Source organism: Harpia harpyja, chromosome 1 (genome assembly GCF_026419915.1).
Source record: "Harpia harpyja isolate bHarHar1 chromosome 1, bHarHar1 primary haplotype, whole genome shotgun sequence".
Lineage (NCBI taxonomy): Eukaryota > Metazoa > Chordata > Aves > Accipitriformes > Accipitridae > Harpia > Harpia harpyja.
Genome location: NC_068940.1, coordinates 61,079,939 through 61,106,220, shown reverse-complemented (window position 1 = coordinate 61,106,220; position 26,282 = coordinate 61,079,939). Strand labels below are relative to the sequence as shown.

Here is a 26,282-nt window from a genome sequence, read left to right as displayed (position 1 = left end):
CTCCCCCATCCCACTGGGTGGGGGGGAGTGAGTGAGCGGCTGCGTGGTGTTTAGTTGCTGGCTGGCATTAAACCACGACAGAGTGTTATTATATGAACTATCGATTGATTGTATTTTAAATATTATCTCGTCTTACTGATAGATTAACAGGATAAAAAAGTACACCTCCTAAGTATCAGGCATCCCATTAATAATATAGCTGGCCTCCTGTACACTTTAATACATGATTATTTATTATAAGCTTGCTGATTACATCTTGAAGCTGAATATCTGCGAATGGACTGCGTTCTCATGAAAGATGCTGGGTCAGTCACTGTGGCAAATGAAGTCCAAACTAGTGTGCTCCTCAGCTGTCTGCCTAAGGGTGTTAAAAAGATAACTAAATTCAGTCTGCCAGGCTAGATAATCTTTAGCCTCCCTGCTGAGGTCCCTAAGGGTCCAGCCGGCAGTGCTGCTCTGTCTAGCGCACAGAGCTATTAAGGTAAGCACAAAACTACCCAGTTCTACCTATTTTGTATAATATTCTACAAGTACACATCTCTGTTTGTATAAATGCTGAAGGCTGTAGCTGGCTGTGAAAACAATTTTTGATTGAATCAATGAGGTAAACTATTAAAAGAAAAAGCGTGGTGTTGTTCCACCTTGCAGTATGTGTATGCCATCAAGTAACACTATTCCTTTTACTCAGTTTTTACTCTCCCGCTGTGATTTTTAATCTTTACAGCCCTTCCTAACTGTCAACGTAGGACTCAGTTTAAAAAGCAGATATCAAAGGAAAAAATATGGAGTAAAAGGATCAACTACCCAACTAGTTTATCTTTTACCAAGCCAGGAATAAAACCTTTGAAAGAAAAAAAAAATCCATAGGCTACCCTGGTGTAATAGGCAGGCGCTGCACTTCCTGTATGTTTCTCTTTTGAGAGCGCTGCCCTCTGTCCTGTTTGATGTGTCAATGTTGACAGCCCTTTGCTGTAAGTTTTTGTACTACAGTAAATCTACCTTTTTCTCCTGACAAATACAAGTCATGAGCAGATACAGGCAGAGGAATTGTTTGCTTTGCATTTCAGGGACTCTACAGTTGATTCCTGCCTTCCCACTCTCTCCATCTATCCTATCAGCTCTGCACGTGGGAATTTGCACTGCGGTCAGTGATATTCCAGCAGAGGAAAGCTGGACGAATGAGGTGAATTGTTAGGAGAAAAATGCAATTTGAATCATTAGTTGATGCTTTACGGCCCTGTGCTACCAACTGCTCTGGTATCTAGTACCAGGCACAGTGGATTGGTGGTGTCCTTGGTGTTAACTCTTATCACCACGCTGCGCAAAGCTAGCTCTGATCTGAGGTGGATTCCTCATTGACAAAAATCCTGGGAAGCTGCTTTTAGTAAACCAAGAGAATCCTTCCAACCCCATGTGCAAGTGAAATTTCTATCATCAGCTCCTATGATGCTTGCTGGGATTTCGTGAGATGCAGATAAGCACTTGAAGAGAATTTAAATTCAAGTGCATGCTTGAGAAAATTATTGTTTATAAAAATGAAAAGACTTTTTTTTCTATGTGCTGCCACTTTGAATGACCCAGAATTATTTACACTGCATTATTGGAAATATCACTGTAATCTTAACTGGGGATTGTGTCTCCATCCTTTTCTTCATCTTCCATAATCACTGTTTGCTTTTCTTCTGTAAGCAGCTTAGTGCCTTAAAAACAGAAGGACACACACACAAAAAAAAAAAAAAGAGAGAGAGAGAAGGAGTTGATTTAAAATATTACTTCTTTAGAAAATATCAGGATAAGAAGAATTTTTCAGTCCTCTCTAATTTCTTGATCCTAACATAGTTTTCCAACATCATAGGAGTTACTCCTCATTTATTTTTGGCACATCAGTCTCCCGAAATACAGTGAACTATAATTGGATCACTGCATTTTTAGCTAAAATTATCAAGCACTCTTAAATCCAGCATATTTAGGCTACCTGTGAAAAGAGACACTGAATTTTCATCTGGAACCTGTTTGTTAAAAGGGTTTGGGAAGCTAAAAAGGGAAAGAACTTGTGTGATGAAATAATTACTGTGATTAATCTTTGTGATTGAGTCAGCTTATGTGAACACGTGTGTGTTTTCTATATGTATATAGCAATATCACTTAGATTTTGCAAATGCAGGTGCCACAAATGAGACAAATGTTAGAATACCCACATGCCAAGTGCCATCTCCACTGAAGTTATATAGTATCAATAAATTGCAAAAGCAACCAAATTAAGATCAATGTGAAAACAGACATTCTCTGTCTCTCCCCCCCTTCTCTCTGTCTCTCCTCTTTCTCTCTCTTATGCTTAAACTAGTAAGTCCACCCCTTATGGATCTTGAGGCTTTTATGTGATACCAAGATATCACAATTACTGTAACTGCTCTCTTCATTAGAAATTAAATTAATGGAGTGAAGAGAGGACAATGCATTAGGTAGAAAATGTTCTTGATCCCTATTTTAACAGATTGTGTTGCTTTTGCCTGTTCCCAGTAAAAAGCAAGTGACCTGTAAGATATATTTTACTCCCACATTCCTTGGTGCAGAGGTTAACATAGTCTAAAAACAGGATGAGGGATACCATTGTGTTGAGACCAACGAAATCTCTCCCTAATTCAGTCTCCTACTGTTTGCTCTCAGTCTGTGCTAACCGGCTGAGTTGTTCTGTCAAACCAACCTGTTTTGCTTCTTTCTGAATCAAAAGCCTTCTCATAGAGAAGGCTTTCAGTCTTGATGAGGTCTGAAAATAGAGCAATACCACACAGGAAGATTTTCTTCAAATTTGGAGTCTTTTCAAGGGGTGATGAATTAATGAAAATATTAACCTATACTGCCCTTCATTTAAGTTAGCTCCTGGTTCATTTATATGCAGTACTTTGTGAACTAGCTGGTTTCAGTGGGACCATGAGATAACCTGAAAGGCATGAATGAATATTATTTTGAAACGCGAAGGACTTTATTTGTTCAAGCAGCAATTGAGTAACCACCATTGTTAACTGCAAAGAATTATGCCATTTTATGGAGATGGATGTAAATGTTCCCCACTCAGACTTCTATTCATATAGACAATTTAGGCAAATACAGACAATTTTTTTTACTGTTGTCTTTGGGACTTGGCGGGGAGAAAGAGGGGAGGGTGGGTTTTTTATTGTTGTTATTTTTTCTTTATGGAGCATTTGAGGGACGAGGAAAACATAGCTAAAATATGCTAAAGGTGTGAAGCTACATTGGATCATTTGATGAGAGCTAACCTATCTTTTGGGTAAACTCAGGAATAAGAAATCAGGAACGTAAGCTAAATAAAGCTGCACTGTGCTTTATGATTGTGTCTCTTATTTGAATTATGAAGTGATGAAGGAAAAGTATGTTTATGTAATTCTGATGGCTTGATTATAGCATTTAAACTATCCTTTTTTGAGCAGATGCTAGAGACAGCCAAGCAGAGATCCCCAGCTCTCAGCTGGACCCACATCAGTAGTGTGCCAGGTGCTTACCACAGTGCATAGCAAGATGATGCATCATTAGCAATGAATCGCTTTGGTGACTGATGAACTCCAAAGGCTTGCAGCAGAGTTCAGGATTCAAAGTTCAGAGGAGGACATAGCCTAGAGCTGCAGGTTATTAACTTTCCAGGCCACGGACTACCAGCAACTTCAAGGACAACTATGTGCCTTTAATACAAAACAGTGGGAAGAGGATGCAAATGGGATGCGTCAGCTAGAATTATTTCTATAACACAGGGAAAGGATTTTTTTCTTTGATATAATGCCACCGATAACTTGTGAGGAAAGTGCTTTACTGAACGTGGTTTGGAAATTCTGGGTTTAAAGGAGTGAGCAGGACTAGGAATTGGGGAACATTTCTAAGTCAGTCTTTCTCTGTTTACTGTTTAAATAAATCACTTAGCCTTCCTGCCTCTGTTTTCCCAGCCGTATTACGAAATGCAGCTCATGCTGCAGATCTGTTTTAAGGATTGGTAGGTTGTTCTGTTAGTATCTGCCAAGAGATCTGACTAAAGAAAGCAGCATAGAAATACAATGTAGCCATATTTTCCCAACAGAACTTGAAACTACTTGCAATTTTTAGCTAGAGACTAGGTCCTCAAAGGCTCACAGAGACATGAGAGCTACTGTTGGGAAGCTCAAACATAGGCAGAAGCAAAAGTTGGCTTAAATCAACCATTTGCCAGGTGCCACCTAGATCTAAGCCACTCCTCTTGGTTTGTAAATCAGAAAACCAACAAGATGGCACCAGTTCCCCTTGACTGCCTACACACAACTCCTGCAGCTGGGTTGGAAGAGTTTTGGAGTGCTCCAGTCACATCCCTTGCACTGGAAAAGGGCAAGAGGTGACATTAAACTGCTGTACTTCTCCTGCGTCACTCAGATTTTTCACTGGGGTGTTGATGTTATCCTAAAGGAGCTACCTCAACTAGTTTTCTAGGGCATGAGGGAGAAGGAGGGTTTGCAACTGTGGTTTTACTAGTTATCTCTGATCTGAAAGAAACCTTAAGCAGCCACATTTCAGGAACTATGTTCCCATATTTACACATGTATTTACATTCTTGCTGAAACCCACAGGCCTGAAGAGCTCTCAGAAATCCTTCAGTTAATTGAATGTATTGCTAAGTGGGGATAGCAATAGAGTGTCCCAGAGCTGAGTACGGGCTTTGGATCAAATTCAAATAATTTACTGTCATGTGACAGGGGAAAAAAAAAAAGGAATTGTGATTATATTTTGTCATCTGGTCTAATCCCTTTAGAAAGCCAAGGTGTTGGCTGACTGAAGGGGAGCTGGGCACTGGAGGAGCCCTCTACTCATGGATCATTTATACACACATGGCACAATGTTATTTGTGCCACTTTAGTAGGAGTTTGAAGGTTGAATACATTTAGAAGTCAGACCCTTGTAGGGGAGGGTTTTCTGATGCCCAGGCTTAGACATTTAAGATGGCTAAGGACTGATTTCCTTAGTCTCCTTTTGCAGACAACAGGTAACCATGGGTTCCTGCAGACGGTAACGTTCAGATGCTAATTTAGCAGCCCCCTTTCTGTACCTGCATTTCCCATTTGGATTGGGTGTTTGCAAGATGTAAAACTGATTCTGCTTCTCACTTGGATCATGTGCCATCCAGTAGATAGATACATTGATTTTCATCACTTTGTATGGTCTGTTTGACTTGCTTTTATTTGTGATTGAAAATCTCTCTGACCACCCAAAAAGGAGAGGGATCATCCTAGAGTTCTCATAACCAGCTGGTCTAAATGGAGAGAGATAACACAGCTGCCATTTTTACATTTACAACAAAGCTATTTGTGTGGACAGCTGCTTAAAAAGATAATCTAGTAATTAAGCTCTGTTACTGCAAACAATTAAGGGGAGTTTTCTGAACTGACATCTGGAAGTGGTGTTTGGGAGGTATCTGAAGGGGAAATGTTAGAAACAGGGACAATCCTCATTAGCAGGTCGCAAGGGATACACGTGGCACTGAGTGTGCTGCTTACTGCAGCAATGCCAACAGGGAGACAGGGACAGCAAGGCCTGTCTGTATTTGTTTAGTGCATGTAGCCCTGCCAGGGCTTCTCAGGTCTCTGAGGCTATAATTCAGGTTCTATTTTGCACAGCAGTTCCGCAAGAGCTCAGTTTGTTTGTGCTCTGTCTGCTACCTGATGGGATAACCCTGAAAGTAAACAAGTAGTAAATATTGGACCAGCCCTCAGCCACAATGAGTCAATTTTTCATAGCAAGTCATGGAGCCACCACTGGCGAATTTCAACCAGAACGCTGTATGTTGGTATGTATCTTGAAAAGAAAATATGCATCCTCAGAGTAGGGAGGGAATGAAATTCAGGCATTCAAACACATAGGCTACTTTGCCCCTGATACAGGCACAAGTGTGCCACAGGAGGTCAATCACTGGAAAATGGACCCAGGATACAGGAGCTGGAAAGGCTGTCTGCAGGGAGAGGCAGCATCTAGCAGGTTGCTTTGAAGCTGTGCTGGGTACTGGAAGGTGACTTCATCAGTAGGCAAGAAAGTGTCATTAGAAGTATAATTGAAAACAACTGAAAATTGTGTTAGTTTCTATAATTTTCCCAACAGCAAATGCACACAGTTTGAATTTTGTCACGTTTGAAGGTCGCTGCATGTTTTTTCCCCTTTCCTTTCCTTTCCTTTCCTTTCCTTTCCTTTCCTTTCCTTTCCTTTCCTTTCCTTTCCTTTCCTTTCCTTTCCTTTCCTTTCCTTTCCTCTCCTCTCCTCTCCTCTCCTCTCCTCTCCTCTCCTCTCCTCTCCTCTCCTCTACCTCTCTCCTCTTTCCTCTCCTCTCCTCTCTCCTCTTTCCTCTCCTCTTTCCTTGCCTTTTGACTTCTTTGATTACCAAATCATTTGGGGATTATAACACATTTCTGTTACCACATAACTTGTATTAGCTTCTTTTGCTTTGAAAATTATTAAAAGTTAAAGAGGAAGTCTTCACGGGAGGCAAGAGGTGAAGACCCTTACAATGATTCTTATTGCTCTCTTAAGTGCCTATTTGAGCTAGTTAAAGCTAGGATAGAAACATGAAGTAATAAGTGACTAGATGCTAATCCAACTAGAATACTGTTGAGACAGGTCAAGGAAATAATTCATCCTTGCTGCATCCTCTTAGCTAGCAATTACATTTAAACCAAATAAAGAGTCAAGCCTCTCAGCTTCACTGTCACACATTTCATCTTTGATTTCTGTCAAATGTGTTTCTCTTTCAGATTCTCCTTCTCTGCATATACCCAGGAGTGCAAAGGACATACAGCATCTTTAAAGGTGCTACTAATGGCCAAAGGCAACTTTTTTGGGGGGTGTTTTTGAACTGACCAAAATAATGTCTCATCTCTCATCCAAGGTCCATGGGAAGGGTAGGCTTCCAGTATAATACACAGAACTAATGTTTATTATAAATAGTTGGATAAATTTTGCCTCTGCTTCTGTTTCTAAATCAGTTCCTAAAAGACTATGATTTTTTCCCACCTAATTTATTTGTCATGTGGAATTCCATGTAATTTGCTGAGTAATTTTCTCCAGCAATTATATAGCAGTTCATTATCAGTTCTCTATATTAAATATTTCAAAAAGTGGAGCATTTGCAGTTGGGCTCAGAAGTTGTGTGATAGGTTTCATTTCCCCCAGCAAATGATTGGAGCAGGTTTCCAGTGACTCACAGCAGCATTGATGCCACAAACCATTGGGATGCTTGAGTTCAGTGAGGAAATAAAAAATGTATTTTCCTTAGGCAGATCAATATGCAAGTACCATGCTTGCTGCCATGATCCTGCAACCTTAGTCATACTTCTCTCTGCTTTTGGTAACCTCATACTGAGTAAATGAAAAAAAATCTTACACATGTTTAAGTCAGTTATGAAGGCTCAGATTCTCAAAGAAAGGAGATGTCTACAAATACAGGTGCCTACTTGGATTGATGAAGTCATTTGCACACCTTATAATTATTAGGGGTACAGGAAATTCCATTCAAAGTGTACCTGAAACTCAGGTGCTTGATGTACTGAGCTGCTGCTTAGTCACTCAGGGCCAAAGTATCTGTCTCAGGACATCTGCCTTTAGTGTGTCTCACTGCTCAGCAGTGCCAGCCCACAGCATAACCGGTTCATATGAGAGGATTCCTAAGGGAACAGTGTTTTCCAGTTTTGGCACTAGTTTTAGTTCTGGGGTTTGTTTGATTTTTGTTCATTCATTTGTTCATTAGTTCATTCATTTTTTGCTCCATCCTGTGATCTGGAAAGGGCTAGTGCATAGCATACAACCTTGCACTAGTTCCTGCATCCCTAGCTACCACTAGTAATTAACAATTACACAGTGCTTTACATCTTCAAAGATCTGCAGAAATATTGATGAATTGAGGCCCTTCTGTGATAGAGGAATGTGGGAAACACAACAAACAAAGGCTCTTAGGACCAAAACATGGCTGGCTAACTCCATATGGTCACCAAGCAAATTAGCTGCTGCACTGCGTATTATGAAGGAAGCACAGAACTCTTTAAGGTGCTGTTAACGAGAAGTTCATCACAGCTTGGTTTCCTCAGTATGCCAGGGACTGTGGAGTTAAGAGGAGGTTAATCAGGACAGCTTTGCTTCAGGTTGTTTGAGGCAGCGTGAGCCAAGTTAGTGCTGGTGACCTAAAAATTTGCATGTGCTCAGGTTTGAAAAGCAGAGCAGTAGCTGGCCTTTCACAAAAGCAGGCTCATGTTTGCAAGAGATAATCAAGTGACCTAATGTCTTCTCTTACTCCCCTTCCCTTCTATCCCCAGAGCATGAGCAGGGGATATGGAAAAGACATTCCGTGAGCCACCACTGCTATTATATATTTTGACCAAATAGGTCCAGTTTAGCAGGAACTGCAAAGTACACTGGGCAGACTAACATCCTTCCAGCCCCCTCCCAAGCATACCTCTGACACTAGCCACTTTTTACTTCCTCTTTGGAGCACCTTTACCTAAGTAAGTTTCTTACCTGTTATCAAGGGTGGGATGTGTATTGCAGGCGTATCTTTTCTCCTGGGCTTTTTCTGCTCCAGTTCAGTGACCTGAGAGCCTGGACTCACTCTCTCTCTCTGTGGCTTCTCTGTGATACCATACCTTTTCAGCAGATTATCAGAAAAGTCTGAAAGTATGCCTGCAGGCAAGAAAAGAAGAAAATGCCACCTCAGCCTTGTTCACATTGAAGAAATTTGCACCTGTGTAACTTTCCCAATGACTACTCTGAAGTAAGGCTGCATGAGTGCATGATCTGCTCTGCACGGTGTACCTACTGTCCAGGTTTTGCAATGGTATACATTTCCTCCAAGTCAGTTATATCCCATAGGCTGTGGACTGTGATGCTATCAGGCCAGCTGGCTTCTGGTTGTACTTAATGGACTAAATTGCAGCCCATCAGAAATCATGGTAAAGATGAGTACAATCTTCTATTCCAGAAGCTTAGACATCTTATCAAAGTACCTTAATCAAGCCTCCGCTTGGGAGCAATGCGACCACACAGAAATGGCCTAGTTTAACTAGTGAAACAATGTTTTCTTTATGATATGGCTACAGCAGGCACAAAATGCAGCTCCCCAGCCTCTGAGCCACTCTTCCCTAAGAGAGAGTTGCGGAGGGGAAGATACATGTGAAAGCTGAACAGAGTCAAGTTCAGTATCTGGATTACAAATACTGGAAAATCCCAGCTGCTTGTTTTTGACTTGGTGAATTGTTGCTGGTACACAGGGGACCATGCAAGTAGTTACTGGCTAACTCCTCCGTGTATGTGCAGCATGGGAAGAAGAACTCGATGCAGTTGATATTGATACAACAGCACAGCTCTCTCCCCGGAGAGCACAACAAGGAGTGCTTAGCAGAGAGAAGCAACAAACATTTATTCCCACTGCTGATCTTGGAAGATTTTCAGGTTTCAGTGGCAGTCTCCTGCTCATTCTTCCCTTCCCCAGGTTGGTGGCATTTGGCTCTCGAACGTCGGAGGTCTGTGGATGCACAGCAGTAGGGAGCATCCTACAAGGAGCCCCTTTGTTGCTGCGGTGGTTTCTGGCTTCCCAAAACACCCCCTGCCCTTTGCCAGAGTCCCCATAAGCACAAGACCCCTGCGATTTCCAGGAGGAGCAACCTGCATCTGGCTTGTGTGCTTCTCTGGTCTCCTCCCAGCCTTACCCCTGTTCAGCCTTCCCCTGAGCACTGGGTATGAGTTTCACAAGAAAGTGCAGGGGCTGAACTGGATCCTTCTGGATTTTAGATGAGATCAAATTGGTACATCTAGCATGGCTCAGCAGCTAGAGGTAAATAGACATCATTTATCATGTAAAGGCAGCAAGACTATAAGCTCCAGGGGAGCACATTTTCCAGAGTGCACACCCACTCACCTCGGTATTCCCAGGCCCTGTGAGAAAACCCTTCATCTAACAGGGAATGCCTTTGAGAAAGTCAGCCTCTCTGTTCGCTTGCCTTCCCAGGTGCACATGGTGTGGACCTGCATTCTTGCCCACATCCAAGGGGACATAAGTGAATGAGGGGTCTCCGGACCTTTGCCCAGATTCAGTCCCCTCAGCTGAATTGGGATTTCAAAGTCAAGAGATGCATTACTCACCTGTTAGAGGTGGTGGGGTGTGCAAAGCCGGTGTATCTTTTCTCCTTGGCTTTTTTTGCTCCTGTTCAGTGTTTTGGGACGCCGGGATGGTTTTACCTTTCCTTGGTTTCTTTTTGAGGTCACAGCTCTTAATCAGCTGGTCTGAAAGATCTTCTGCAGGGAAAACAAACAAACAAACAAACAAACAAATGATGAATAGAAATTGAAACTGAGGGGAAATAATAAACCAGATGGTTAAAAGAAAAGCTTTAATAATACTGCTTTCATCCAAGTAAATTAAAATGCCTGTGGAGAAATATCTCTTAAACAGAAAGTTGGCACAAGAGGCCTCTGTGCCATACTACGTGGGAGTCAAGTGACTTAGGTGGTCCTTCTGCATCGTAGGTGGTAGACATAAAGCAGAGGGAGAGAGTTGTGGGCAGCTGTGTGTTACATGGTAGAGGGAAGGCTGCACCATCAAGTGCAGAGGTCCCATGGCCATCCCTGTTTCATCCAGCGCTAACTGTGCAGGCTGTGTCTTCAAGAGTTACAAGGGCACTTTTGTGAAGGAAAGATTTACACGTCTGGGGTCAGCCTGAGTTATTGGTAAACCGAGCCAATATATTGTTCCCTTCAAGAGTTGGCTTTATTTCCAGAGCCACTGAGCAGCTGGTATTCGCTTTTGATTTACATAACATTACACTGGATTTTTGGTTTTCCCTTAAAACAAGCCTTGACCCAGATGACTCAGATGGTCAGCATGGTTTTTCTGCAAGGATCTGCATTTCTGGGTGCTCATGCAAGCCAAAAATATTGAAGATAGCCTGTCATTAGTATCATCACACAAGCCAATGCTTTGATTTCTTAAAAGCTGCTTGTTTGGCTTCAGCTGGGTCCCCCACACCCCCACCCAACCCCTGACTGCAGACTTGGGCACAACGGGACTTGGTTCTAGGCCCTCTCATGCTATTTGAGACAGCTGCAGGTCTGTGAGCCTGTGGGTAGACACAGGAAGGATGACCTCCGGGTGAAGTCCCTGGAAGATGTGGGGTCTTTTCCTGGCCCCCACAGGCTTCCTGCACAGTCCTAATGAGCTCATTTAACCCCCCGCTGCCTCAGTTTCCCGACTGTAAAATGGGACTCTGTACTTATTTAAATAAGTAATTTCGTGGAACAATTATGTTTGGTATACCAGCAGTTGTAAAAGTGGTGCCTGTGGCTAGAACTGCTGTGTGGCAGAGGCAGAACTAGGATACCTTCCTTGCAGGCCAGATAAACAAAGTTTATAAAATTGTGCTTGCCTGCGGTGAGACACTTTTTTTGACAAGCAAGTGAAATTGCATTTGTGTTTCATTATTGTCATCACAAGGGTAACGACGAGCAAATAGATTTTTGTGTCTGGGTTGCTAAATCTTCATGACAATTTTGCAAGGCAGGAGTGAAGAAATAGCATTTGAAGCAGAGGCAGACTATGAATATGCAAAAAGCACATCTATCAAGTATGAAGTCTGGTATTTAGGAGTGTGGTGGAGCAAAGATGCCTGTGGTACTCTCAGTGCAGAAGTTATGTATGAAATAGGTTCAAGAGAGGAAACAGATAGACGATGAAGGAGAAACTGTATTTAGAAAGCCACCCCAGTGGAGGCGAAGCGGGTGTTTGAAATCTTTTACTGAAATTGCATATGGAAAATGTTTTCAGGGAAGGCTCAGCTATATCCTAGCTTTCAGTTTATTGTGGTATAAATGAAGAAACTGCTTTACTTTTTCTTCTAGGGAAAAGAACAATGACTCTTTTTCCTTTCTCCTCTTTAATTAACTTGGTGCTAGAGCTTCGGCTGATATTTATAGGCAGGAAAAATGCTCTTTGCCTTTGCATCTGGCATCAGAAGTGTCAGCAGAAGGTGTAATCTATCGGGTTTCATGAGGGCTCAGTTGTGTTGCTGGAGGGGAAAAATGGACACTGGACAGGACCTAAGGATGTGAAGACAACATCTCTCTAATTACTGCAATGATGTCATCTAATAACACTTACCTAAATGGCTACAGTGTGAATCTCGCTTGTCCAGTCTGTCTTCTGGGATATCAAGTGGCTGAACACATTCTGTTGACATCATTGAAATGGGCTTTTCTCCCTCTTTGAAGCTACTATACCAAAAAAAAGAAAAAAAAAAAAAAGGCAGCAGCATGACATAAAACAGCTATACCAGTGTTACGTATCCACTTGCTAGCCAGATCATGGGAAGTTCTTGTCTTCCAGCTGCTCTCTGCCATGCAGTCTGCTGGCCTGATTTTGCTCACGCATGCTAAGAGATGCATTTATTCACCGCCTTCGTTACACATCCAATATCCCGTTTTTCCACCTAACTTGCTGTAAGCAACCCACACTAGCACAGGAAATATGTTGTCTCTGCAGAAGAATACTGACTTTGATCATACAGGAAGTGCTATCACATACACAAAGCAAATGCTAGGAAATACGATGTTTTGTTCTGGTTTTCTTCTCCATTTTTTTTCTCAACTGTAAACTAAGGATCATATTTGGTATTTATCATACAATCTAACTTTAATTATGAATGCTGTTGAGTTAGTCTTACAAGTCCAGATCTTCTAAGACAGCTTGGGTACCCCTGAAGACCCCAGTGCGAGTGCTGCCTCTGAAAGACAGCCAGTGCCCACTGACCCCAAAGCCAGCATGAAGCAGGCTTACTCATCACCTTGGTGAGAGCATGGGAACCCGTTTCACAAAGCTGTTTAAGTGCCCGTGCTCTGTACGTCTCACTGAATTGCTGTTTTGGCTGGTTTATCCTCCTTTACTCACAACTGCAGGGAGTCCTGGAGTCCAGCCTCCTACCCGAGCTCCCCTAGCATCCCCCAAGCTCAGCTTTGATGCTGGACTCGCTCACTCTGGGTCACAGGATGAAGGAAATTAGACCATTTTTTTACTGCTGATCATTTCTATGGTTGCTTAGCAGAAACCCATCAGAATGACAGAGCAATGTTAAAGGAAAAAACCTTCAACTTGAAGGTGCAGTCTAAGTGATCTGGGTATCTCCCTTCAGCCAGCAACACCTGTGGTAGTTTCTTACTCACAACCTCTGTTCTCCATTTTTGGGGAATAAGAGCAGACTGTGAATTCCTTGTAGGGAGGAGGAAAGCAATGAGGAAAAGAAAAAAACCAGGAGACAACACAAATAGTAGAAGAAAGACAGGAGGAATTGGGAAAAAACAGAGGAAAGAAGGGGAGGTAGAGAAGGAAAGGTAAATAAAAGAGGAAGGTGTAAGAAAGGGCAGTTGGACAAAAACAGTGAAAAGGAGGATGGGAGAATAGAAGACTGTGCCATGGGAGTTTGTTTTGCCAGAGGTAAAGAAATTACCTATATTATTTCTCTGTAAATTGCAGTGGTTGTTTGTCAACAAGAAGCAGAACAGTAGGGGAGTTAACCTCATTTCTGTGGTTACTTGCATCTATATAAAGAACAATTAATCCTCAAGCAAAATCCAGTCACATAAATATTTGCCAAACAAAATATGAAAGGTCGCACTCATAATCATGCACTGAGCTAATTCTTCAGGGGATGGAAAAACGTGTCCTCAACTCCAGTGACTTCAAAGTAAGTGGAGAAACACTGGCTGACAGTAATAAAGGTCAGGAACATTGACTCATAGTGTACTTATGGGATTAACTCCCATACCCTTCAGCATTCAAAATTCACAAAAATTTGTAAAATTCTACAAATTCTTAAATACTTTACTGAATCAGGCCTGGATAAGGGGTTTGACCTCTAGCTGTTCACTGCAGAACAGTCCCAGTCCAGCCTCACATCTGTACTAAAGGATTATACTGCCTGCAGACTTCATTTGCATTTACAGAAAAAAATAATCTTCCACTTGGGAAGACCCTGCATAAAGAAATCTTTGAATGCACCTTAGTGTGGTATGGTTGCTCTGTTTATCCACTGTATAAATAAGCTATAGCTATGGCTTAAAATGAAGCAGTCGTAATTTTATTTAAAACCAAAACTTATTATCTGGCCATATGAAGGCTCACACTGCATTTTGTGATTTGAGAGAGCTTTTTTTATTCGATGCCATTTGATTTTATCGGGTTTGATTAGGGCACGCTGGTTAAATATGACTGTAGGGAAAATGTTCTTTTCTGAAGGGTACTGTGTTTAGAAAGTTTTCAGTAAAATCAGGGATACCATTTCAGACACTATGGACTTTTTTTGAGCAGGTCTTGAGGCAAAGAAGCTAAGATAGATAGTAAAATTTAAATGTAAAATTGATAGTAAATTATACTGACTGGAAATGCCTTATAAAATATGATTAACTTTGGTTTGATTTCACTAAGTTGTTTCATTGAGTTATTTCACCTAAAAAAAATTAAGCTTTGTTAAGAGACTTAATGTAGTATTGGTATATGCAGGTTATGAGATACTTCCTTAATTATTTTTCCTTAATACAGTGGTTTGAAAAATAGTATTCTAAAATAAATCTCTTAGATCTGTCTTCACATTTTCATAGTCACAGATGCCAAGCCCTTAGCGTCTTCAGTGCTTTAAAATATGGCTTTACAGCCTAACTTCTGACACCACCTCCCCCCCTCTTTTTTTTTTTAAAGTTTGCCCTACAGCCAGCATCGCCTTGCTTACAAAAGGGTTTCCACACTGCACATTGTGACAGTCTGTGTGACAAAAGAATAAAAAGAGAAAGATTACCAAAATGTATCACGAGTTTTGGTATCTTGGGTGTATATCCCTTGCCTACAATGCGCAAACTTGTGAGTGCTGTTACATCCTGTCACTGTGCATTACACACAGAGCTCTCCTTCAAAGGAGAGGTGATGTATGTGAGCATTGTAATGGTGCTTTCCCAAACCACTAAAATCAATCCCCGCCACTAAAGAAACAGTTTCCCCAATAACGTTTTGCATGGGAAGGAAGACTGCTATGGGGACTGTATGAAGTCATTAATATGCCTTTACAAATGGAAGCATGTTCTCGGATTTTTGTGTGTTAAGTGCAACTCTTCTCCTAGCAGCCTTCATGCTAGCACCGTTTGCGCTCTCTGCTGCTGTCAGTCACCTTGGTAGGTAATGCTTGCTATTATTTAGGTGATGGACTAGGGTGGGGTTTTTTCTTGCACTTTGTTATATCTCTTGACATAATGATGCACATGCATCCCTTGTGCAACTGTCATGGTTACAGTGGAGCTCTAAATCACACTCAGTGGGAGATGCTTCCTGAAATGCATATAGATTTTTCCATTTGAATTAGGATTCAATAGTCATTTAGCCTGAGACTTTGGTACAATGCAGCTAGGCTGTACCAACCCCTGCAGAGATAGGTGCCTAAAGAGTCGCCTCCAGTCTCTTACTTTTGGGAAAAGACAGAGCTGATGATAGAGATACCTTAAATGCTTCCCTAAAGGTTGAGACAAGTTCTAGTTTTGCCTATATAGTTTTGCATTTGCTCCTTGTGAAAGTGATTGGCATTCAATAGGATTGGCTCTACTTACAGACAGAGAAGAGCAAGGAATGATAAGGCAAACTGAAAAGTGCAGGTATGAGCAAAAGCTACTTCAGCCTCATGTGGATAAGCTCGCACGCTAAGTCACTGTCATGTAACAGCAGGACTCCTTTGGGCATACACACTTGTAAGAGATGGTGATTCAGATGACAAATAATCTGAACTTTTCACTTTCTAGATACCAGCTTTGGAATTCTATGTAGCTTAAAGCACACTCTGAAATTTTTTTCAGAATTCTCAGTTGCTGTATATGCTTGATTAAAGTGCCCAAATAAAGCTATCCAGAGAAAGAAGATGTACAGCTCCTACCACTCGCTAATGTAGTCTTAAAACACACAAATGCATGCAAATAATAGGATTCCTTTCTTCGCTTAAATTGTGGGTCTCCATCAAAAAGTCCACCGATGCAACCAGTTCCAGGCTTCAATTAGGTAAAAATATTTTGCCTAGAGATGGACAAAAAACTAGTTTTGGTTTACTATTTTAATGCACAGTTGGTTTAACATAGATGTTTGTTGCAAGTCATCAGGCTAGAGCTTAGGAAATACTCAGCAAAGCTACTCTCACATATTTCTACCAAAATGATGTAAATCTTTTGAGGCCATCTGATCATGTGACATTTAAACCAACTTGAAATGAAATCTCATGAGAAAAACCTACCTTGTAAGATAGAAAACTAAAGCTTTGAGAACAAAACTAGAGCTGGACATTTTTCATTTGATCCTGATCTAGGCACAGAAATGGCTGGATAAGGGAACGTTAAATCTCCATTTCTTGCCTTCTCATAGGTATTGAATGGTTGTAGGTGCTATGCAGCTACATGGAAATTAGATACCTATGGATATTTGTATCCAGTCTTAAGGGACAATGCAGTTCTCAAATGGGTCATCAGTATGGGATCATTCTTACCTATAAGATGGAGAAATGACTTTCTGATCTGCAGTTCTTATCAATGTTTACAGGGGCTAAGTGGGCATCGATGTCAATAGCCCTCGCCATTGTACATTAAGAGCGTGACTTATTACACCTGCATGTCATTTCCTTGTATGTTGAATACTTAGAATTTCTGAACTAACCCTTTGTAAGGTCTCCACAAACTGTGCTTCTGAGGACTTCAGTAGACCATGTGGTGTTGTCCACAAGTATGTGTATTTTTCTTTTTTGTTGTTTTTTGTTTGTTTGTTTGTTTGCAGGGGTGGGTTTTTTTTTTTGTTTGTTTGTTTGTTTTGTTCAGGGGAATGTTTTGTTTCCACAATTGACAAAATCCCCAAGAAAAAACATGCACTAGTTTGCAGGACATGCATAATCATTAAAGAAACCATTGGCATGTTGACAAGGATGCTACATAAAAGGACTCTTGAGAGCATCCTTGTTGGGTGGCAGCAGGCAGTCTGAATTTAGTAAGTATTTGTTTTGGTAGGTCGATAACAATGTTGCCACAGAAGCCTGTATGACACTATTTACCTATCTTCTCCTGGACTCAGAGCACTTCGTAAGAACATATTTTTGCCATGAGCTGAGAGAAGGAGAGTTCAAGAGCAGAAACAGAGGCAGCTGGGGCCCTGGGGTGGGACAGCACGCATACGTGCTTGTCCACATTCCCGCAGGCAGGGCCTGGCCTTTCTGCCGCTGATACGCTCGACAGTTGGAAATGGGAACGAGTAGGAATATCTTACAGTGTGCTGCCCCATGCAGGCACGAGGCAGAGGTTGGACTGCAGCAGCTACAGTCCAGCCTGCACCGAGGGCAGTGCTTCGCTACCCTGTCCAAAGAGCTGCTCAGGCATCAGGGTTTGCCCTTTAAGGCTGGTGCATCTCCTCCCACCATGCACAAACTTATGGTCTCCTGACAGGTTTTGATTACTATTTTTAATTGCTTTGCCCCTCTCTATCTGGTTGCAATGAGCACATGAGCAGGGAGGGACAGGCAGGCTTCCAGTATCCTTACCTGTTCTTCTCTTCCCTCCCTAAACCTACTTGAGAGGCAAAGACAGACCTGTCCTTCCTTCTGTCGCATGTCCTCTGCAGGGTCCGATGATAGTGCGAGTAGGCCCTTATTTGCACGGAGTCATTTACAAATGTGTGAAGAATGAATAAGATACTATCATCTGGATGTAGTCCTCTTGCACCCACCTTCCCAACACAGAACTCATCTGAAACAGCTCAGGGGCCAAGGGGAATGGTGCCACGCCTGGCTGCGTGTGAATCCTTCCACCTGCACTCAGCAGGCAGCCTTGGCTCCTTTACCAGCAAGTATGTCCCTTCACCCATACTCCGGTCCTATCCTAGCCACGTTACAACTGCTTCCTGGGAAAATCTTGCGAATAAAGCAAGGCAACCTGTCTACTGCAGTCAGAGTAGAAAATAAATGCCCTAAAAGTAGAAAGTCTGGGTGTTCCTGCTTTGCATTCCAAACTTTTCATTACAAGTTTTACCATGTGTTTAACGTTACTCTATTGGAGTGATGTTTTCCTGCGCACAGAAGACAGTCTCATGCTACTGCACCGAGTTTCTTCTTCAGTTATTTGGGCACTAGGCTGCTCTCTCCAGGCATTCTTGTCGGATTAGTCTGATTATTATTTTTCTAAAGCATATTTAAAACTTCTTAGGAAACACTTAGGTATTTGAAAGCCTGATCCAGGCACCTCCCTCCACCCAAAACTTTTCCTACTAATAATTGTGCAGATGCAGAAATCCCACAGAATTGTCTTGGAGCAGTTTTCTCTCACAGAGAGTGTGCTTCTGAGGGCTAGTTCAAAACCCTGGTTGGGCTGTGGACTGACTCCCGCTACCTCTGATAAACTTGTAAAAAAAATAAAAATACCAACAGTTAAACTTTGATTGATTGAAAAAAAATGTAAGATACATTTGTACAGGTTGTGGTCACAAAGCTTTTGTCTTCGGAGATAATCGAAAAATACAAAGTCTTCCTTAATTGTTTCCTTGAGGTACAAACTAACCCTTGCACATGCCAACCCTTTGTAGTGGGTTAAGAAGTCCTGATAGCAGTTCCCACTCTGCTGGCTTGTATTACCTGCTTGTGAATTGTCCCAGCAGTTAAAGTTAGTTGAAGCAGTTGTCTCTAAAGCACTCTCCTCCCCACGGCCCCATCCATGCATTCCAGCCTCAGTGCAGTCGCACCCCGACTTTCCCCGCATGGGACCATCACCAGCCCGCTCCCCGCAGAGTGGTGACCCCAAGCTTTCCTGCTAGTCCCCACCCGTGACATGGCCGAATTGCCTTGCTGGTGGTGGCTGCTAAAGGAAAAATAAAAAATAAAAAATAAAAATACACACCCCCCCCTTAAAAAAAAAAAACCCAACCAAAAAAAGAAAAGAAAAAGAAAAGAGGAAAGCAGGCAGGAGGGAAGCGTGTGGATGAAGTACTTACAAAGCGGTGCGAGGCGGTGGGGCTGGCTGGAGCGGGACCCTTCTGGGCTGGGGCCGCAGCTGATGCTCCTGCCCGCCTTATCTAGGGAGCAGCGGGAGCCGTCGCTACGGCAACGCGGCGCTCAGGCGTCCTCCGGGGGGCTGGGGACCAGCATCACCGCCCCCCTGCCCCACCAGCGGGTTGGAACCGTGTTTCCTGCCTCTTCCGCGAGTTGCTGAGGCCGAAGGAGAGGGAACAGGATGGGGGAGAGCCGCAGCGCCTCAAGGCGAAGGCATCTTTCCTGCCAGACGAGCGAGAGCCGCAGACGCTGCTGCTCTCAGAGAGAGCAGGGGAGGATGCGAAAGCTTTGGCACGGAGAGCCAAAAGGCGAGCTGCAGCCGCCGTGTCAAGAGGCGCAAAGAAAATGGCAAGGGGAGGGAGCGAGGCTGATGCTGTCTGGGACCCAGGGGAGAGCTGAGGATAAAAGTGGAGCAAGGAGGCAGGGCACGTGTCTAGGAGCAGCACCATAAGCACTAAAAGTGATGGACACCGTCTCTGGCGGTGAGGTTCAGCGATGACTGCGGTGTTTGCGTACGTATCTGACCACAACTAGTTATACAAGTGTAGTATTTATGGGGCCAGGCAGGGAGTCTTCTGTGGCTGCCAGTTGAGACCAGTCTCTCCTATTTTAGCCCATGCCTTTGGACGGAGCTGTTATTTCAACTGAGGGAAAAATATACAAACATGCCTGATGTTGGAAAAGCTCTGGGAGAAACACTCTACTCAGTGGTGGGACTGTGAACTGCCCTTTTCTTAGTACTCGTTTGCAACAAAAATGCCTTTGTCTATGCCCTTTGATTAAAACATCTTTAAAAGCTGTGACTGCTCACAGTTGCGGTTATCATCTCCTCCTTCTCTTTTCCCCCGCTCAGCAACTGCAATTCAACAGCACCAGCGTGCACTGCATACTTTAAATTAGTCAAGGTTTCTTTCATAAATAATACATTGTACAGAAGGCCCAAAGGGGCAAAGTGCTAATTGCCAGCCCTGCAAACTGTGCAGCACCCTCGGATCCTATATGTTTCAGGTACAGTTCTGCAAAGTGCCAAGTGCTCCAAAGGCACGACCTGGAAGAACTGTGAGCTTTCCCCATCGATGTCTGGGAGAGACAAGCACATTCATTACCTAGCAGAGTGTAAAAGTTGTGTGCATGTGTTTAGGTGTCTCAGAGACCCATTTTTAAAAGCAAGCTCATAAATGCTTAAATAACTCCTGGAAAAATGGAGCATAGGCTTCTAAGTAAAGTACACTAAGATTTTTTTTGCAAGATTAAGATTTCTAACTGAAAAGAAAAAAAAAACAAACAACGCAAAACTCCTCCAAACCACACGACCCCCAAACTGCTTATAAAAAAATTGTTTTTTATGAGTTGCCCATTTACATATAACTTTGATTTTACTTTCAACATTGTCAAGACCTCTTTGTTGCAGTGAATTTTAGATAAAAAAACCTCTCTATTTTTACACTGAAATGCCTTTTACTTAGAAACACAAGTTATTTCATATTTTTCTATGAACTCAGAAATTCAGAATGAGATCACTGAGAAATCAGCTCATGAAACAAAATGCTCAAATCAGAAATATATTTTGAAACTCAGCTCAAGATTGCCTTTTTAGATTTTCATTGTCCTGATTGAAAACATCAGTCAGTCATTTATAGCACTGGAAAAATGCCCTGAGGATGAGAAAATAATTTCCTGTTCTAGCCACCAGATCCCAAGGATGCTTTGGGAATATTACAGGATAGCTTTACTCATGAGGAAAGTGGCCTATCACCCTCAGCAAGTTCACACATCCAACCCTAGTCACCTCTTACATTTGTGAGGTACTGCACGATGCCATGAAGCATTTTACTGCAGCAGAAGATTTATCCCAGTCTTTCCAGAGGGGCTGTCACATTACCTGTGTGATGGAGGATTTACTCCCAAATCTGATCTTTTAAACATTTATGATTGTTGTCCTGCTTGTAAGAGGGTTGAGACTCCTTCCAGCTTTCTAATCCTTCCTGCTCAGTTATTTCACAAGCATAGCCTGGAAGAAGTCTGAGTCTGTAATAAATCTGCACTTTAACCCCTTACCCTTGTATGCGGGTATTCCCATCAGCACTAGGGGAACTACTCATGTAATTAAACACATGTCTAAAAGTTTCCAGGCTAGTGCTTTAGAAGACAGGCAATGCAGCTTTGACAGATGGGAAAGGAGGAGATGATCTAATAGAAACCAGATAAATACACAAACACATACACATATATACATACACACACGTACACATATATGCATACGTATATGTAACTATTACCTACCTATGCATTTGTTATTTTTATATTTGTTTCTGGCTTGGTTTGTAATTCAAGGGTTGAATTTTCAAATGTCCAAAGGGCAGTGAGAATTTGGCCTTCCTTTGATACTTTTTTCCTGTTAGAACTTTCCTTTTCTATACCGGAAAGTTGGCTTACTGAAGCTTTTCAGCACAGTATAAGAGAATGATTTCTTGAAAGAGGCATGGTGCCCCTTGATGTTATGCTTGCTGGTCAATAGTAGGTCTACAGTTGGTTTTGCAATGCAAGCACAGCTGGCTTTTCAATACTGCGGTAACTAGTAAAGATTATTTTCCAGCTGTAATTTTGCTCGCAGTGAACTCGCTTTGAATCTGTCCAAACTGAAGACCAAAATCAGACCTTACTCATGGCAGTGCCAGTCCAGTGTGAACCAGTTAAAACACTGGATTTATAGAAGGGGAAGCCAGGTAAAGCTCTGTTCCTTACAGATTACTGGTGCCATGCTCATTCTGGCATACGTGAGCCTATGGTTTGGGCCAGGTCATGTGTGATGAATGAAACAGGGCTGGTGTGATGGGTTTGGAGGGTTGGTTTTTGAGGAATTCCTGGTATAACAAGACTATTATTATGCCTTGACTCATAATACATGGGGTGGTTGGTTGGTTGTTTAGAAGCTTTACATTAAATAAAAATCCCACTTTTGGCATGGGAGGAGAATTACTACAAGTAGATTGCTCAGCTTGGCTGAGCGCTGAGGCTAGCAAACCTCAGACTCCATGGGGCATTTAAATGCCTGTGCTTTCTCCTTTTCTGGTCTCCTCTCTACCATCATTAAAATAGTTCTATTGTGATAGATTTCTACACTGGTCCTCTTTAAAAAACACTGTCTGTCTTTTTAATAAACATTATGGTCTGGGAAAAATGCCAAATATGCAAAGGAGTCTGCCTACAAGGCATGGGTGTGGACCAGAGCATCTGATGCTGCCTGCAGAGGCAAGGATGAGTCTGCTGGGAAGGAGGTGAGACTGTGCTGCATAGGAGAGAAACAAGACACTGGAGACAGTACATTCCCATGCAAAACCCTCTCTCTAAAGAGGTTATATCAGTACCGGGAGGCCCATTGTCCTAAAGATGACATAGTTGTAATTGTCACCGCTGCATAGTCCGTATCTACTGCAGAAGACCATGAAAGGCATTAAAAACTAGTATACGATCAAAGGTATATATGGAGATGTTTCACTGTAGTTCTGTGGGGTTTTGTACTCAACTAATTACATTACGGTTTGTTCAGATTTGACTTTCAACCCCTGGCACTATTTTCAGATAAATGAGAAGTCCTGATGAGGTGGAAGTGAAGGGTGATTTCATGTTAACAGGTCTTAGAAATCCAAACACTGTTAGTGATCCAGCCACAAGCGGCTTCTATATGCAGTAATATGTGTTTACATCCAAGATAATACTTCCTCCAGATAAGCAAACTCAGGGCTCACACTATCCTGATGTGCTTAAGCCCAGCTTCAGCCTGTGCTACTTATTTCTGTGTGAAAGTCCACTGCATGGCACAGAAAGTTTGGCCCAGGTTTATGCTAACTCCTAAGCTGCTGCATGCATGTGCATGCCCAAAGTAAATTTACACATGGAGAATTAAGGAGTTGTATCTTGTAAGGACCAATTTATTCATTTAGTCACTTTATAAGTGTTGTCATAGGTATAAAACAGGCTATGGTTGATTAAATAAGTTACTTTGCGGCCAGCAAAGTTCGATCAATAGATAGATACGCAGTGTTGTTTTTTTATCAGACAGATTGCTTGATGTACAGTCAACACTTGTCTTTGGTGGTTTCCTTTTAAGTTGTGGAGGTTAAAAGTGCAATAGATTGAAACCTGCACTCAATGCGCCTAACTTTTCAGACAAATGATTATAAACATCTAAATTTTCCCTTATATATAAAAGAATATGCATATAGGGGCATAAGTTGCATTTATCACAGATCCAAATGTGTAGATAGCTCACGTTTTTTAAACAGAAGGCTTACTTGAGGAAAATCGTTGCCACGTCCTGAAAGGCAACACGTTTGTCCCGGGTCCAAGAGGGAAACCATCTGGGTTTGTTGTACTGCTGAGTGAAGCCTTCAATGCTGGAGCAGTCTCTAAGGCCCAGAGGAGTCTGGAATTTCTATCTACCCTGACAGATGGCTCTCATGCAAATGTCCTTCCCCCTGCCCCTGTAAAGGTTAGGGGGATTACGAAGGAGACCTAAAAGGCAGGAAGAGAATAACCCCATTTAGAGTAGCAAAGGGAGTTTCTATGATGTCAAGAGTCAGGCTGTCATGCCAAGGCTTCTTGCACAAAGCCAAGGGAAAAAAGTATCACACTAAATTGACATGAAAATGATTGTAGATTAACCTGTGCTTTTACATTTAGATAGATAACTTAACATTTGCTGATGTATCTAGTCTATAACCAAGTCTTCCTGCTTACTTCAGGAGGAGTAAGCTAGGAGAAAACAAGGAAAGAAAAAGACATGGCTTTAAATGAGGGAGAAAACTTTTCAAGTTTGGTGTTCCTAAAGACTCCGCTCCACAGTTTTCATTGATCCTTATGTCAGGGGGCTTTGGAGGGGTTACTTTTAGGGAAAGACAGATGTAAAAATCCAGCAAATGGCAGATGGTAGTGGAAAACTATATTCCAGGGAGACTTGGGACAAAGCAGTAGCAGATGACCTCTGGCTTGTGTAACTTTTGCTTCTCCTTAAATGCATCACTCTTATGCAGCATGGAGCAAGGTGGGAGCTGGGGTGGAATTAAAGCTGCCCTTTATCTCTGAGAGAAGTCTCTCTTCTTCCCTTTCCAGGGGCATTACATCTGTCATGTTGCTCCTTTTCCTGGAGCATGCACTGCCATTCCTCACCCTACCCCCTATCTTCTTGCTCTAGTTAATTAGGCGCTGAACCCACGCCTTCCCATGCATTGACACACAGGGTCTTTCTGCTAAAACACTATGGACTTGACAAGATTACAGCATTTCTAACTCTGCATCCAAGCATTATATTTTCAAATACCATCACAGCCCTTCTGCACTTATAGCTTAAAATATTAAACAGCTTCTAAAACACCAATGTGTTTGCTCTCCTTTCTAACACCCTCCACGCTGGCTGCTTTGTTTTACTAGACTGCAAACCTGGGAAGAAAACAACTTCTCTGACTGGAAATTACATGCATGGGTGTGAGAAACGCCAGTGCCTACAACGTGGGCTTATCTCTCAGACTAGAGACAGAGACTGATTAGCAAACTTGGGCTGTCCCTGGGCCTGTCTGTGCCTCGCAGCAGGATGGCAAAGAGATATAGACATCTGAGATTATGTCTGTGAACTTTCCTGACAAAGGATATTTCAGCATGTGATATCCAGTAAACACTTTATCAAAAGAGGAATAAACTAGGCTTGATTGAAACCAGACCAAAAGTCTTTCAATCCAGGGCATGAAACAAAGAAGCAAGAAGCAGAGCGATCTGCATGGGAGGGTTTTCAAAGAAATTCAGGGAAGGTGAATACTGCCTCCTCTCAACTTCCCTGGGAATTTCCAGTTTGCTGCAAGCATCCTACACCCCTTTATTCTTCGTGTTATAGCAGCATCACAAGGTCTTTGCTAGTCACTGCCCTACTGTGCAAGGAGAGCGCATCGCTGTGCTGACAAACTTCCAGTTTGTGGCTGGCTCAGGCCTCAAGGCGGGATCTGGGCAGAGATGATGACTTGTCCAGCATAGCTCAGTCAGTAGCAAACTATGAGCTGCATCTTGGGCATTTTTCAGCACCTCCCCTCTGTAGGAAGAGATAAGAACATATCTTTCCGCACCCTGAGGTTTCGGGGTGGGGGTGGGGGATGTCTTTCTTTTGACTTTACAAAGGAAAATAAACCTAATTTTCAGTACTTACAGTCCTGAAAAATTCAGTAGAGGAGAAACCATACTAGATTAATTGATGCTGGCTAGAGAATGCAGAGGATGGGAATTCAAGGAAGTGGTCTTCTACATGCCATGTCTTTGCTGCTTCATTGTGGGTGTCATCATTGGCTAATGTCTAAGTCCTTACCTGGTCAACTGGCTGGCCCAGTCAGAGCCCTGATTGCCATCATGTGATGATGGCAGACTGAGGACTGCAGTTTTCTTATCAGGATATGATTTTGAAGAAAGCAGTTGTTTTTGTGGTGTTATACATACATAATATATATACACGTTGTAACTATCATAATTTGTAATTCTGGGGATTTTGAGAAAACATTTTTACTTGCACAGTTGAGGAGCTATAATAAAGATGTTAGAGACCCATACCATGTTGACCAATGAAGCAATCAAAACATGCCCCAATCCACTTATGGGCAGCTTATTTGAACCCTCTGTCCTTAACAGCTTGCTCAAATGATCCCTACAAAGCATTTCTGTGCTGTGTTGCTGACAGAAGGTGTCAGAGCAAGAGCACTCTGGCCTCCTGCAGTGTGCAAGGATTTTTTGCAGCTCACTGACGGCTGCCTGGTTTGTAGCCCTGCCTCCGGAGGAGTGTAGCTGTGCTAAGGGCTGAGGGGAAACAACGGGTGTTGCATCCCGTGGTGGATCCTGAGAAATCCCAGATTGCCCAGAAAAGAGCAGTGGTCCTGCACCAGTGGCAGTGGTCCTGCACCATTGGCAGCAGTCATGCAGGGCTTTCACCATTGTCTTCATCCCACATCCCTCAACTCTCAGGTTGCCAATCCAGCCCATACAGCAAAATGAAGGGAAAGAGGAAGGAAGTGTGCTAATGGTCCTTGCTTGGTTCCTATTGCTAAGCAGATTACTGCCTGCTATTCAGGGCAGGATGGTGTCCTCTGTCTGGGACAATCTATTCCATTACAGGTGGAGGTACAAAGGACATAGCATAAAATA

The 26,282-nt window shown here is 42.5% G+C and overlaps 1 protein-coding gene across 3 annotated transcripts; it reads right to left on the bottom strand.

Moving 5' to 3' along the window:
* Positions 1–210: 210 nt before the first annotated feature.
* Positions 211–19,620, bottom strand: PPP1R17 (protein phosphatase 1 regulatory subunit 17). 3 transcript variants are annotated; one of them, XM_052796708.1, is made up of 5 exons: positions 19,049–19,602; positions 12,164–12,276; positions 10,153–10,305; positions 8,533–8,694; positions 211–1,700 (listed from the first exon to the last, which is right to left on the bottom strand). In XM_052796708.1, the coding sequence occupies exons 2-5, from the start codon at positions 12,243–12,245 to the stop codon at positions 1,621–1,623; spliced, it is 477 nt and encodes a 158-aa protein (XP_052652668.1). In that variant the 5' UTR covers positions 12,246–12,276; positions 19,049–19,602; the 3' UTR covers positions 211–1,620. The 3 variants fall into 3 exon arrangements, with proteins under 3 accessions (XP_052652668.1, XP_052652659.1, XP_052652649.1); XM_052796699.1 differs by lacking the exon at positions 211–1,700 and adding an exon at positions 2,543–2,767 and having other exon boundaries at positions 12,164–12,273; positions 19,049–19,620; XM_052796689.1 differs by lacking the exon at positions 211–1,700 and adding an exon at positions 2,554–2,767 and having other exon boundaries at positions 19,049–19,617.
* Positions 19,621–26,282: the final 6,662 nt, after the last annotated feature.